Here is a 16,684-nt window from a genome sequence, read left to right as displayed (position 1 = left end):
CACCGCAGGGCACACCCACACACACACTAGGGACAATTTTGGATCGCCAATGCACCTAACCTGCATGTCTTTGGACTGTGGGAGGAAACTCATGCAGACACAGGGAGAACATGCAAACTCCACGCAGGGAGGACCTGGGAAGCGAACCCAGGTCTTCTTACTGGTAAGAAGTTAAAAATAAAAATTGTATATTCCCAGACTTATTATGCATAGATTTTTGCATGTATTGCAGAACTATTTTTACTATTGGAAAGCTTCTCCATATACAGTATTTTTTTTTCTGGTTCAAAGATTCCCAAATTGCAATGAATAACTCCTGAGACATTATGGCCCCAACTTGAGTGGCTTGGGGCCATAAAATAGTGTGTAAAATGTCTGATTAAAGAAAAACTGAAATGTAATGGACAGAAATCAAACTCAGAATAGCTGGTTGAAAGGCACGTGAGCTAATCATCGCACCACCATCACAATCTTCATGGTGCTGTTCCTCTATTATAAGGTCACACTGTAATACTTCACACAACATGCTATTTTGTAGTTCTCTTTTCAGGCTGTGCTTGTGTGTTATTTCCATGTTATAAATTTCAAGTGTAAAAATGACTTTGCTTAGATTAAATACATTCAGTGATCCCAATTTGTTATGAGATTTATGTTAGATATAGTATTATGACCGCTTGCTCCAAAAACAAGCTGTCCCTATTGCATGAAAACATAAATCACCTCTTCTCATTTCATTCCCAAACCTGCTTAATCAAATTCTTGGTTGGGGTGGGCCAGAGCCTGTCTTGGCTGCACAGGGCAGAAGGCAGGAAACACTTCAGAATGGGACTCCAGTTCATCACAGGGTTACTCGTATTTGCACACTCTTAAACTCACACACACATACAGGGACAGTTTTGAACAGGCAATTAACTCAGATTGCTTGTCTTTGTGAATGGGGAGGAAAATTGGAGTAATCTAAGAAAAACCCATACAGATACTAAGAGAATGTACATACGCCACTTGGATAATGACCAGGCACACTACTGACTACAAAAAGTAAAAAATAATAAGTAACAATTCTCAGTTAAAGTCTAGGTTGCATTTTTTCCTCCATGTTAACTCAAAATGGCTCTGCATGACTAGCTTAAAAGGCAGTTTCATGTGTATGTGTAGGATGCCATCCTATTGCATCATTACGTTTTGCTCTTGAGCATTGTAGTGAGAGAAAAACATTTAGTCTATTTTGTAAATATGCAATGGCAGCTCAGTGGCTTTTACTACATCAGGACTGATAACCAAGCAGCTTGCAGTGCTCTTTCAGTAACAAGTACTGCAAATATTTTGGAACATTTACTTTGCCAGGAGCAAGTTTCTCCTTTGGTAATAACTTACATAATTAAACTGATGGTTTATTTCTAGCTTTCTAATAAGAGAGCACATTTACATTTTAAGCACATGGTCTTGCAGTTGGTTCAATTTCAAAAATTAAAACTGCCAACAAGTAAGAAATGCTAACCTTATGAGCCCCACCTAAATGGCTTAGTTAATATCAAGCTATAAAGAAGCTTATTAACATTGTTAAAATATTTCTAGATCAACAAAGAATTTGTAAGCTCATCACAATAAACAGCATTTGTGACTCCCCTTGACATTGCAGTAACACATCCACTCCCTTTTCACTTACCTTCTGTTTGTCATACATGTTTTGTAAAAGCCAAGTTTGCCTTGTTTTCTGAAATTTCCACACTTGGCGGTTTTCATACCAGCTGCAACAATAAAAAGAGAGCAGAATCAAGTGTCTCGCACAAGTGCCTTGTGGCATAAGACTTGTGTATGTATAGAAACAAATAAAGCAGACCACCTAAGAACAGTGCCATACTTATTTTATATATATATATATATATATATATACATATACACATACATATACATACTGTACATACATACATATATATATATATATTCAGTATATACACACACACACACATATATATATATATACACTGTATATATTAATGTAATTACTATAAACACTAATAGTTATTAAGTAGTTAATAAAACAGTTGTCATGATAGTACATATTGGAAGAGATGAATTCATAGAATACTACTGAAATGCTTATGAATTTTTAATTTTAAACTTCCAGCTAAATAACTGCATGTGAGCAAGTCAGAAATGTGAATTAACAAACAATACAGGATCGACAGAGGCAGCAATAAGAAATAATTTTAGTAATATTTTTTTTGTTAATTACTGTATTTAGTATTGACAATTATTCTTTTGCATATATTTTTATATAAGAAGCATAAATATAAGAAAAAAAGAAGGAAACAAGAAGGACCTGAAATAAGATGCAGCTAACTTGCAGTTGTCCTAGACTGTCACTAAGTTAATCTTTTCAGACTATTAAATGCAAAACCTCATAGCAGTTTTGTTTTTTTTCACAATTAAATTAACATTTTAGGGATGTTGGATTTTTCCAGACCTCCGGGCCAGGAGAATGATCCAACAGTGAAAACTGGTCTTGCTAAGGTTGACTAGAAAGAGCCAACAATTTCTTGTCAGACTGTGATTCAATATCACTAGATATACACTCAGATACATACTGTAGAGAAGATGTAGTGAGGTCTAAACATCCACTTTGTATTTTCAGTGGATTTACACATTTTACACATCCCTGAACACAGTTTTTCAACTTTCAAAGAGATGTCCGTCTTACTTTATCTTTGTGCCAGAATGTGAGCCTATGTGGAGGTTTGTGACCAATGGGTGGAGTTCTGATAAAGCACATGAATCAGAAACAAATCACTGAATCCAAATAAAGCCTGGCACGTCTATTAGCATTGTAAAATGTTACATGCCTATTGATATTAAATAAAATTGCTCTGATAGAAATATTAGTACATATACTATAGATAAATGTAAAGGGAAAATCTCAGCTGTATCTAAAGAATATAATGTATTGAACATATTAATATTATATATATATATATATATATATATATATATTTACTAGGAACCAATAAAAATATTCAGAACATTTTCAGGACTCTATGGTACTGATGTCAAGGTTGCAATCCATCTGAAAGTTTCTGGGTGGTGATGTGATACACTCTGATTCTCACTTCTCTTTAAACTTTATGGTGCCTATCAAAAGGGCTCCTGAAGAACTGTCCAAAAACCAAATGTAAGAAGAATTGCAAACAATGTAATATGAGGGCAGTGGGGAGTTTGGAGTCCTTCCAGTAACACTGAACATAAGGAAGGAAGCATTTTTGGATGAGGTACCAGTCTACTGTTGGCCTCACTCGAGCACACCAACACTCACACAGGGACACTTTAGAACTGTCAACACAACTCTGTGGGAATATGGAGGAAAATGCACATACACACAAAATAAGGTGCAAACTATCACAGAGATGACGACTGTGTACATGATTCCAACCCTGGGTGCTCGATCAATGATACGTAAGTGACTACAATGGAACAATCAGAGCTGTTCACTGTAAAAGCTGGCACTTGCGTTTATGCTTCTTTTGGCAAGCAAGCAACACATACAGAAAACATGGTGAAGAGTGATTCATCTTATCATATCCGATGTCTCCAATGCTCCCTTACTAATTGTGCTTGTCTTTTGCAGCACTGTTTCCTCTGCAAATACACAATTGCGTGAGTAACAAGTGCTTTGTTGACTATGTCCAAGCTATTCATGACAGAACTGTTTGGGATCAAACTGCCTGCTCACATTTTAGAGTGTAATTGGCCATCAATTGATTTTCAGATGGCTGCAAGTTCTGCCTTTAAATGTTGACCTTGTGTACAAATGTCACAGTGATTCAGTGGTATGAATGTCAGGTCACAGTCATCATCTGCCAATAATGCCTTACATTCACAGTGCTACACTGACATCACACTACTTTTTGTGAAACTTGTACTTGATGTCGTATTTACTAACAAGGCTAAGCCGGAATTCAAGATCATAAGCCATGTCCAATATTTTTTATACACAATCCAAGGCATACTAGGATGTAACCTACTTCCATACCTCAGTAATCACAAAGACACGGAACTACTAGCTTTTAACCTTTTTGATACTTTCACTAATTTTTGTGCATCTAATGTTTTAGCTGCAACTTATATTTCTTTCAAAAGCAGCACCTACTGTATGCCAGAGAGGAAGTGCTTTGAATATTATCGGTCTATCCATCCATTTACCAAACTCACTTAATGTAGTTCACAGTCACAGGGGCTGCAAGTTATCTTATTCCATATTAAAAAGTCATATGGCACTAGGAAGAAAGGACTTCCTGGAGCAATTTGTGTGGTTTTCAAAGCAACTATCCTTCCTGATTTACTGAAGTTAGTTTCTACATGTAATGGATGTCTGTCACCAGTTGAGATGATTTCCGGTTTCGTTAGCATTGTCCTCTGAAACACACTTGTCAGGTCATCTACATTGGACCCAATAACTTCAAAATTTATAAAAGCAAAATACTAAGCATGGTTTGTCAGACCACTAAAACAAAGAAATGAAACTGAAAGTGATAACAGATTGGATCATACTGCGATAAATGGACAACACAAAGTCCTTGTGTACTGAGTTTACGGAGGAGAAATAAGCACTGATTGCATTTAGATATATATATTTTTTTATTTTTGCAATCCAGTAAAGATTGTTATCTAGGTTACTTCCTAAATTCACTGTTTCTACCTCCTTCCACAAAACAACAATGGAAAAAACATGCAGATTTCTGTCTCTTAAAAATTGAAAATCATTTCTTTGGTCTTTTTTTACATTCAGAGCAATACAGTTTTTATTATACCAGTTTACCATACAGTCCACTTGATTTAGATAGTGGCTTTCATCCTCCCCAGATATGAGTTCTATGAGCATGGTGTCATCCGCATATTTGATAATGGACCATCGGTCACTGTTCTGTCTCACGTCACTTGTGTATATAGTAAATAGTAATGGTGGTAAAACACACCCCTGCAGATTTCCTGTGTTTTGAAAAAGCGTCCTGAAAAGAAAGTCCTGAATCCATAATGTTATAAATGGTTTTACATTCACACTATTCACATTATCAATCAGTACGTAAGGCTGTATTATATTGAATACAGAAGAAAAATCCAAAAATAGTGCTCTGACATATGAACCAGGCTGATCAAGAAATGTATAGATTTGATCTAAGATAACAAGCAGAGCATCTTCAACACTATACTATACACTGCATCAACCCTATGAATGATTAATACTGTATAAATACAAAAAATAACGATTTTTCTGAAACATTAGCATTAAAAGGCCTTGCAGTATGACAGACACTCCAGTCTAAGTAGCACCTCAGACAGGCAGGAAACACAAGTTCCATTAATATGACAACTAGAGGTAGATGTCATTCTCATCTTGCACAATTAAGTCTCGATAAGAAGCGGTGGCTTCAATTCCTACCACACTTACTTTCACAGGAAAATCACCACTTCCTGAGAAAAGTGACAGAAAAATGCCAATGAAGATCCTAGGATGTATTTGCCAAGCCTACACAAACCTCACTTACCACAGTCTGAGAGGGCCCCCCCATGCTGCTCCTCCGCTCTCCTGTTTCTAATCACAGCAGAAGTCTTTGTTTACTGGACACTTGGTGGCCAATGAGATCCAGATGTTGCATAATGGCAAACATGACTGGCGTCCCAATCGGGTAACTATTGTAGCAGCGCCAGCTCTTTTGCATTTCTAACTAATAATACAGCCTTGTCGCTGTAGGCTGTGATGCAAACCAGGGGGCGCAAATGTGCCTGTTTTATTATGTGCTAAAATAATTGCTTCTTCCCCATTTACATAATGTAATGAGAAGTCAAGTAAAATGATACCTTTTATTGGCGAACTAAAAAGATTACAATGTGCAAGCTTTTGAGGCAATTCAGGCCCCTTCTTCAAGCAAGATGTAATCTTTTTAGTCAGCCAATAAACAATGTCATTTTGCTTGACTTCTCATTACATCCATAATGGCTAACACAGTACAACACCGTGGTAAAGTAAAGAAATTACAGGGCAAATCGTTCAGTTTTTGTGCCCAAGATAACAGTGATGCAATACAACTTAGCAATCTAAATGTTTGCCACCAAGATGCATTTTATATAGTATTTTATAAAGCTGATATGACAAAGAGAAAGTGGAGCATTTAGGTATAGTATTGTTGAGAATACCCACGACACCATATGGATGCACTACCAAAGTGAAGTGTGGTATAGAAGTCTCCTAAAAAGCATTGCAGCTTTGGTAACTGCTGCAAGCCAGAGGAGTACAGGCAGATCAACAGTTGACACAGGTGCCTTGAAATAGTTTAGATGGGGATGCTGCTTGTAGCACTGGGAGGTAATTGATCAATGAATATTCAGTGGATTAACAGCATTTTACTCATTTTTGATTTTTTCATCGTGTTATATTGTTGTATACATGCCAGCATGTGATGGCTACTCTATAATATTATTACAGATTCCCATCTCTGCGGTGTTGTCCTCTCTCAGATTTGTTCTCTTTTGTTCTTATAAAGCTTGGACATGTGAGTGTATGTGAAGCTCATGGTGTCAGGTCAAAAGGAGAAAGATACTTCATCTAGTAAAAGACAAAGCAGGTGTGGAGCTCGTTAGAAGGCATGCTGCAGAGAGAGGTATACCTTTAAATGACAGAATTCCCAATGCCCCAAAGACATGTCTGCAGCTTTCCAACAACTATAGCACCCATTTGCCAGAGCAAGGATACACTGATAACAATGAACTGCGAGGGAGAAATCAGGCCTGAGATGCTAGATCTTCGTTCTCAATTCAGTTGAAGTTCTATTTGCCCATCCGCTTACTGAAACGTAGGACTGTGAAAGGATGGAGCCAGTTCTGACAGCACTAAGTGTAAGGAAGAATCAGCACTAGTTAGGGCACCATTCCATTACTCACTCACTCATACTGGTCACCATCCATCCTAACACTCAGGTCTTTGTGATGTGAGAAGAAACCTTAATACCAACAGAAAAGTCCATGCAGCATGAACAGACACAAACTACACACAGACAGCCACTAGCTCAAGTGTTTCAGTAGAAAATGTAAAACTGAAAAAAATATATGCCTGGCTCCTTAAGTTGACTGATCTAAAACTCAAACATAAAATGAAACAGAGAAGGCAGGACTAATGTTTAATGTAAAGATGAGCTGCAAGAGACCTACCACCAGCAGGGGCACTATGCAGCTACGAAGACACAAGCAACACAGTGCCATTATGGCAGACTCTCATTAAACTGCCAGAATCTAAAAACCACCCCAGTAATCCAAGGCCGTTCTGTTTACCATCTCAGATACTGCAGTGCCAGCTCAGCTGCAACCGCTGGACCAGGCCCAGCAGTCTCCATGGTGCTTTCTTGTGATGCCTTCTTATTTTTCTTTTCCAGTTTTTTCCTTTCTTTCTTGAGCTTCCTTTCAAGGATTCTCTTTTCCTCTGCTGTTAACCCTTCCTCTTCATCTTCTTCTTGCTGGTCAATTGATGTGATAGGCATATCTTCTAGTTTCTGAAAAATAAAAGTAATATACAGGTAGGTTTGCTGCTTTGCGTTTATCAATGATGCCAGAGAAAACAGGTAGCAGTTTCATGGAGGAAAAGACTCCTATGATGTTAGGGCAACCGAAGAGTCTCTACAACACAGTGACTAGCATTTTTAACAGTTTTATTTGCTTTACTGATCCATACAATATCAAGTTTGTGCTCACCTGCGTCCTGAGTGAGAGTTTGTATAAATGTTTTGTTTATTATCAGCATTTTGATTTATAAAGTTGAATTTGATCAATGATAAGGAGATGTACAGAACTTAATAAAAAAATTCTACTGTTCTGGAAAATGTTTTGTGTTAATTTTATCTGTGCTTGCTTGTGAATGGTTTTTATAGCAGGGTTTTCAGAGGAGTCTATGATGCTTACGTTGGTTTGGAATACAGTTCTGTCCATACCCTGGGACCATCACTCTGAACACTCCTTCTTTAAATTACCACTAACCCGTGAGTGCCTTCAAACTGACCCCAATACTGGGAGCACCAGGCTCTCGGGCTACTGGACAACTCATCAGAGCGCCATGACCTGTCCTCAGAGAGGAGGAGCACAATGTAGTTACTGTATGTCAACAAATTCTGAAAAAGGGTGGAACTAAATAGTGATCACCATGAGATCTAGGATTTGCAATGCAAGCACTGTTTAATCATCTTGTATAGATAAGACAAGCAGATTCCCCTGAACCAACACAGGATGGGATTTTGTTTCATATTGTACAATTCTCTGCTAAAGGTTTTACAGGGTTGGTATTAAAGCACAGATGCACATTTTTCATACATGCATATAACAACTTAAAACATACAGGTGATGTTATTAGTTGCCAAAATTAAACAATGACAACAAAAAAAAAAAAAAAGAAAGAACACAAACAAATAACCATAAACTTTGAAATGCCATCATCTGTTTTTTTATTCACTTATCCGGTGCACTAAGTTAAATATCAAAACCTCTCAGCAATGTTTCTGTCAACTGCGCTATATTTTACAAAAAAGTATTTTTCTCTTGAAGTATCTTTTTTGGATTGCATATATGGTATGGCTATCTAAATAATAGTAGTGATGACATAAATGTGATCTATGGAAATGAAGGACATCTCACCTGTCAGATCTTATATGTTTTTGTACCTACAAGCACCGTGTGCAAGAAAGCGTAAATGACAATGAATACATAAAACTCTGCTTTGAGAAATTAGTCCTAAATATGGGACAAATATAATTATGTTAGTGTGTATACAGTGCCTTCAGTGCCCCTTCTCATTTTGTTATGTTACAACATTATGCTTAAAATCATTTTAATTCATTTTTTCCTCACATCAATGCCCCCAAATGACAAAGTGAAAACAGGATTTTGGAAATTTTTGCAAATTTCTTATAATAAAAAACTGAAATATCATACTGACACAATTATTCAGACCCCTTAGATAGATAGATAGATAGATAGATAGATAGATAGATAGATAGATAGATAGATAGATAGATACTTTATTAATCCCAATGGGAAATTCACATTCTTCAGCAGCAGCATACTGATACAATAAATAATATTAAATTAAAGAATGATAATAATGCAGGTGAAAAACAGACAATAACTATGTATAATGTTGAATGTTAACGTTTACCCCCCCGTGTGGAATTAAAGAGTCGCATAGTTTGGGGGAGAAACGATCTCCTCAATCTGTCAGTGGTCTGTCTGGAGATGATACTATTAAGTGGATGCAGTGGATTCTCCATAATTGATAGGAGCCTGCTGAGCGCCCTTCGCTCTGCCACAGATGTTAAACTGTCCAGCTCCATGCCAACAATAGAGCTTGCCTTCCTCACCAGTTTGTCCAGACGTGAGGTGTCTTTCCTCTTAATGCTGCCTCCCCAGCACACCACTGCGTAGAACTGTCTGATAGAACATCTGCAGCATCTTATTGCAGATGTTGAAGGACGCCAGTCTTCTAAGGAAGTATAGTCGGCTCTGTCCTTTCTTGCACAGCGCATCAGTATTGGCAGTCCAGTCTAATTTATCATCCAGCTGCACTCCCAGGTATTTATAGGTCTGCACCCTCTGCACACAGTCACCTTTGATGATCACTGGGTCTATGAGGGGTCTGGGCCTCCTAAAATACACCACCAGCTCTTTGGTTTTGCTGGTGTTCAGGTGTAGGTGGTTTGATTCGCACCATTTAACAAAGTCATTGATTAGGTCCCTATACTCCTCCTCCAGCCCATTCCTGATGCAGCCCACGATAGCAGTGTCGTCAGCGAACTTTTGCACATGGCAGGACTCCGAGTTTTATTGGAAGTCCGATGTATATAGGCTGAACAGGACCGGAGAAAGTACAGTCCCCTGTGGCGCTCCTGTGTTGCTGACCACAATGTCAGACGTGCAGTTCCCAAGACGCACATACTGAGGTCTGTCTTTAAGATAGTCCACGATCCATGCCACTAGGTATGAATCTAATCCCATCTCTGTCAGCTTGTCCCTAAGGACAATTATTATTATTATTATTATATTATTATGGACAATTATGGCATGGAGTCTTCTTGGACTTGATGCAAAAAGCTTTGCCCAACTGGATTTGGTTTTTTTTTTGTGCCATTCTCTCTGCAGATCCTCTCCAACTCTGTCAGGATGGAACAAGGCCATCAATGGACAGCTATTTTCTGGTCTTTCTAGAGGCATTCAATTCTGAGCTCTGGCTGTTCCACTTAAGAACATTCACAGAGTTGACCCTAAGTTACTCCTGTGCTGTCTTTGTGCATATTATGGTCATTGTCCTCTTGGAAGTTGAAACTTTGTCTCCGTATGAGGTCCAGAGTGTTGTATAGTAAGTTTTCATTTAGAATATCTCTGTACTTTGCTCCAATCAGCTTTCCCTCAACCCTGACTAATCTCCCTGTCCTTGTCACCGTAAAACAACCCCACAGCATGACGCTGCCACCACCATGCTTCACCATTAGTGTGGTATTGTGCAGATGCTGATGAGTGGTGCCAGGTTCCCTCCAGATGTAATGCTTAGAATTGCGGCTAAACAATTTATTCTTGGTTTCATCTCATGGAGCATCTCTGCAGCACACTGTTTGACAGCTACTTCACAATTCTATGTATATGATTTGTCGTTTGAGTCTCTTCCCACCTACAGCTTCTACTTATGACACCATGGCAGAAATGCTTTTAAATCCACAGATGGAACCCATTTAATTCAGCAGACATTGATTGGCTCCTTGAAGGGTCTTTTTTAGTGGCATTGCACACCTACAGCCTTGGAGTGCATCACACGGCTCTTTCTTTCCTAATGCCCTTCTTAGAAGGTCAAATGCTGGAATGGAACACAAATGGAAACTCACATCTTTAATTTTCATGTATAAAATAAGTGTGCTTATGACATCAATAACTACTTTAAATCAACATATTAAATTCCTGCAATTATTACTGTCATAATTGAGATCTGTGTATACAGTACTCTAATCCTTAATTGCTTTCAAACTCCTTTATTTCCTTTTTTTCTTGAAATCTTGCCACTTGTGTTAATCCCAACAAGTTTTTTTGTTTGTACTGCCTTCCAGAGGTCCAATTAAAACGAGTGGTAGGCAATTAAAATCTTAAGAATCACCTTCTGTGGCTATTTGAAATGTAATTTCCATTGTATGACACAGAAAATCTATGCATGGTACCAAATGCTGCATTTTCACTGCACTCCAGTAGATGGTGCTGAACACAGCCCTACTGATCCACATTTGCAAATATGTACACCCACTTTCTTTAAATCAATTTTTTGCATTTATGAAATAACTGAATATTCTCATACACATTCATTTTATTTAGGACTAGCTGTGCTACCCGTCTAAGACGGGTTGAAATCTAAGCAGTCAATGTAATTTAGAATAACCAATTAATGACACACTTTAGGGATGGGGGGTTGGAACTGTGTCAGCAAAATTGCACAAGAAAATATATCGGGATGTGTTAGTTGGTTAAACTTTAATACAAAAAACTATACTGCCACACATAAGAAACATGGATATGATAAAATAATTTCACATTTAGCCCACTGCCAGCTCCCATCACTTGCCCATCCAACTTTACTGAGGATGCACAGCAGCGACTTGCATTTCAGAAAGCAGCATAATTTCTCATTCATATAGCTTCCTGAAGATACCTGGACTTTTTAAACTTATAGATGCTTCACCGTTAGGAGAACTGGGTCCTTCCCAGTGGAGTTTGCATGTTCTCTCCATGTCTGCATGGGTTTCCTCCCACAGTCCAAAGACATGCAGGTTAGGGGCATTGGCGATCCTAAATTGTCCCTAGTATGTGCTTGGTGTGTGGATGTGTCCTGCGGTGGGCTGGCGCCTTGTCCGGGGTTTGTTTTCTGCCTTGTGCCCTGTGTTGGCTAGGATTGGCTCCAGCAGACCCCCGTGACCCTGTAGTTAGGATATAGCGGGTTGGATAATGGATGGATGGATGGATAGATGGAAAAAAAAAGTTGAAAAAGACCTGGATTGTTACATATCATGCTGACAGTGTACGTATGGCCAAACTACTGTCTTGTTCTCTGTTCCCAAACCCCCCCCCCCCCCAACTTGTGCTCATGTCACTTTATGAAGAGAAGGAAAAAAATGAGGGTAGCGTCCAGCAATGCCACTGTGATCAAAGCTGAAAATCATTTAATATAAAATTTGGATACTGGTGTGTCAAAATTCATCACTTTAAAACTCAAATCTCTAGGAGCCAATAAATGTATGCCACAATTATGAAAAATAATTTGAACTTCAAAAATATAGAACATATCCTTTATGGCAAGATATTACATGTTTGGCCTTTTTATAGCCATCTGTGTCATTGTGCACAGCATGATAAAGATGCTATGAAATAATGATTTAGTTTAACTTTCCTCTGGATTCTTTGCATTGTGCTGCACTTTACACAAGGTCCTTAGTCAAAACTTGCATTTTGGAGAATCGCTGCTAGGTATTTGATAACAATTAGTACATTAGGACCTTTTACTTTCCTGTAACCTGAAACCATAACCTGGCAGTGTAGATCACTGGTGTCAAAAATATTAGACAATCAAGCACAAGTTTGTGGGTTTAACTCTTCCTCCTAACTCCCTGTATGACCTTTCATTGAGTCTTCTCACCTACTGGTAACGTACATACAAATCTGCTCCTACTGACTCTCTATGTGACCCTAAATGAGTCACCTTAGTGTCTGCACCCACATTTTGAAAATATGCTGTAAAACAGACCTACTGGGTGTCTCTCCACACTGGGAATGATGCAGACAGAGAACAAAAAAATTTTATTCTAAAATATCAAACAAAAATCCTTCTGCCTGGACAGACTGGTACCCTGTTGTCACTTTCCTACTTCTTGACTCTACACCCAAGCACTTGACTGTGTCCTTCCCTCTCTGCAAAATCCAGCCTCACCTATTGTCTACTATTCAATCGTTACTCAACTCACTTTTCAGTTCTAGAATCAAACTACTGTAACCCTTGACAAAGGAAAGAAGCTCTGTGTCTACAGGGCCACTAGAATGGAGTACTTGCTCCCATAGCCCTTAACAGTAAATGTTTAGAGGCCTTATAGACTAGGTATCCTCTCTACATGGCAACAGGGACTCAACTATCGCAAGTAGAATCTCTCTTCCTTTACTTGCCAGGCCACATATATTGTGTCAGCCCTCCAGTGTTTATTACTCTAAGGCTCTTGGGCTATTAATTTACAGGGCATTGCTCACAACAGCAGGCATATTGATCCCCAGTGGCATCTGTGCCATATAGTGGAAACCTCCATCTGCCAGTGTGTAGTTTTCTAATTCTCTCCTGTTTCTCTCCTGGGTCCTATGCCAATAAGGTGATACCTATGTCTTGGCAACACCTGACAATAAAAACACATGCCGTTTGTTTGGTTTCTGCTTTGCAACCGATGAAGCCTAGAAAGGATTAAGCATATTCTGTCATTAATAAAGTTATGTGGGCAAAAGTTTCAGATTCAGGAAAATGTAACACAAGCAAGAAGAGAAGCAGAGCTTAGAGCTATAATCCATTCCCGTCTGTGCTCAGGGATGCACATTTTGATTTTCCAGTGCCATTTAATAAAAGGCAAACAAATGTAAACATTAGGTATACATTACTAAACATTAGGTATACACTAGTTCTGTTAACTTGTGATGCTAGCCTTCTTATTGTTCAAAAAGCCCCAGTACGAGATGGGTCTGACTGTAGTCTGCAATACCTATAACATAGGTCAGGTAATATCCACAATATCAGAAACAAAACACCCTTTGAGTCAGAAAACCCACCCACAACCCTAACAACAGTGTAACTGGGCATGCAATGGGTGTTTCATGAGTGACATTGAGGGGGTTTCATAATGTTAGGGTATTACGTGACTGACTTTATTGATACTGTGGTCTGCAATTACCTCCTTTTGTCCAGTACACAGATCTTAATGGGTACTCATTCACCTTTGTGGATTCTCCTCTCTTTCTATGCACAAGCTTCATCAATCAAAACACTGAAATTGTGCTACATATCCATCCCCATTCTCAAAACACATTCTGTTGCACAAAATGATACTGACTCTCCTGTGTCCATTTGGTTCACTGATGAATGTTCTGATTTGATCCTCAGGTTGATTTCAGTACTTCCCTATGATTTTCTTTTTAAAGTATGTGATGCAGCTCACTGGGAACAGCACCACTTGAAATAAAAAAAATAATCATGGAAGTTCTAGCAGCCAGGCTGGAATTAAAATTGAGGTACGTGCTGATTCCCTTCATGCTACATGCTGGTTTGTTCAGCTGTAACAGCTAAGGCTGATATACATTAACACAATGTCTGTCAAGGCAGCCGTCCGGTAACATGACACACGGGCAAGGAGTGTGCCGCTGAGGCTGCCTCTTATCTTCTACACATGGCTTCCATTTACAGATTCCCAGTAATGTTTCTTAAGCCAAGTTTGGAGTGAGCGTGCATTTATATTGTTGGACCTTAAATCACAAGTTAGTTTCTCTCATTACTGAAGTAAAATTTCCAGGAATGTAAAGAAAAACAAACAGGAAAGCCACAGGGAAATTTAAAAAGGCAGCGAAAAGAGTTAAAGGCATTCAGCTGAGCAGGTCAGCTCTCCTTTGAATTCTGCTGCTGCAGCATACTTACCCGAGAGCAGCCCTGAAATGCAGCCTCAAGGCCACGTGCTGAAGGCAATGTATTGAAAAGAGCTTGTAGGCAGTGTGACGGCTAAGACTGAAGGCAGAGGGTGCCAGCAGGCAGCAGAGACAGTAGGAGCTGCAGGCATGCAAATAGTTGGAACGTATAAACCCACACGTGACGTCCACTTACACCAACTTTCTCAGGCAGTCACTTGCATTTGCTCTCTGAAATGCTCAAGCAACTGCTGGGAAGGAGAACTGATGGGTGAATGTCATGTCTATCATTTTTTCCAAATGTAGTCAGTGTCTGCCCACTCAGGCACAGCCTAAGAATGAGTTAAGGAAGAGATGTGGAGCCAAGACGGTCAAATGGAGAAATGGTACAAAGTTGAGTTGTACACAACTGTGGCTCTCCAGACTGATGTACATGTTTTACGTCAATTTATCAATTAAGACAATTTATCCATTTTCAGGTTGCCTAGTCTTGGGCCCAAATACAATCATAGTTCACTCATTCATGCGTACACCCCACACTGGGTCAATTTAGAGTCATTAATACCGTGTTTCCCCAAAAATAAGACCGGGTCTTATATTAATTTTTGCTCCAAAAGATGCACTAGGGTTTATTTTCACGGGATATCTTGTATTTATTCATGTACAACAATATACATTTATCCAAATACAGTCATGTCATCATTTTCTCCTGGAATATTGTCATAACTCTCCACATTCAAACCCTGAATTCCAGCCTGAATCTCTAGTTACTCCAGCCGCTTTTAGGATCCTCCAGAATCGATAAGCGCGCTTCGATGTTTGATGAATGGCTCGATGTGGTGAAGCAAAATGCCAACATACAGATGCATTCGTGGTGCTTTTATATTCAAGCGTTGCATATTCCCCAAAGTAATGACATGATATATTTTAAAAGTCTCACATACCATCTTTTTTTTTTTTTTGCACCTTCACAATAACAATAGAATGTACGGCGGCGTATTTGAGCCACAGAGAAAAAAAAATAAGGACATAATAAAAATGTCTATTTTGTGATGAAAGTGGAAATTTCGGTTTTAAACTCGAAATGTCCTCTTTAACCTCGTAGTTTACTTTATCATTAAAGCAGACCGTCGTAAACATCATTTTAAAACCGACCCAGTTGTTAAATTGCTACGTGCTTCTGGGGCTTCCTCCGACCTGACAGCAGCGGCAAGCAGCATCGCCACACAGAACACATTAAATTTATAATATTCCAGCTCTCTGCACATTTAGAATTCTTAGATTTATACTTGATATCACATTCATGATGAAATGCATTAAAATATGCATATTACATTTTACAGATAAATCGTTAACTTTGTTAAAATAATGAATACTGTTAATAGTTACACATATGGAGTGGCACGGTGGCAGAGCGGTAGCGGTGCTATCTCGCAGGGAGTCACGTCCCTTGTGTTCCCTGCCTGGAGTTTGCATGTTTTTCCTGTTGGGTTTCCACAGTGGGCTCAGTTTTCCATCCAAAGACATGAAGGTTTGGAGATTTGGTGAAGCTACAATGACGCCAATGTATGTGTGCGCTTGTGTTCACCATGCGATGACCTGATGCCCCGTCCAGAGATTTTGTTTCTGTCTTGCGCCGATGCTACTGGAATTGGCGCATCCCAGAATTGATGGATGCAATCATTAAACATCCTTTTCAGAGATATTGTGGCAAGGTGTCCTCGGAATTTAATGGATGTTTCGGGCACACGCGTTGCATCCCGTTAAGTATAAACCTGGCCTTAGGCGCCTTACTTTTCAGCTGACGATCTTGACTAGGGCATATTTTTGGGGTAGGGCTTATATTACAGAGCAGCCTGAAAATCATGCTAGGGCTTATTTTCGGAGGGCTTATTTTTGGGGAAACACGATAATAAAAAAAAAAAAAAAGCAAACCAACCACACAGACAAGAGTAGAACATGCAGACTCCAC

The 16,684-nt window shown here is 38.9% G+C and overlaps 1 protein-coding gene across 2 annotated transcripts in view; it reads right to left on the bottom strand.

Moving 5' to 3' along the window:
• Positions 1-16,684, bottom strand: part of LOC114661128 (uncharacterized protein C7orf50 homolog) — a 283,803-nt gene that overhangs the window by 1,015 nt on the left and 266,104 nt on the right. For both annotated transcript variants that reach the window (XM_051933680.1, XM_051933681.1), the window contains 2 exons: positions 7,321-7,538; positions 1,667-1,748 (listed from right to left, as the gene is read on the bottom strand). In XM_051933680.1, coding sequence (XP_051789640.1) covers positions 1,667-1,748; positions 7,321-7,538 — 300 coding nt within the window. The remainder of the gene's footprint in view (positions 1-1,666; positions 1,749-7,320; positions 7,539-16,684) is intronic.

This window comes from Erpetoichthys calabaricus, chromosome 11, assembly GCF_900747795.2.
Source record: "Erpetoichthys calabaricus chromosome 11, fErpCal1.3, whole genome shotgun sequence".
NCBI classification, from domain to species: Eukaryota; Metazoa; Chordata; class Cladistia; order Polypteriformes; family Polypteridae; genus Erpetoichthys; species Erpetoichthys calabaricus.
This window is presented reverse-complemented; position numbering and strand designations above follow the sequence as displayed.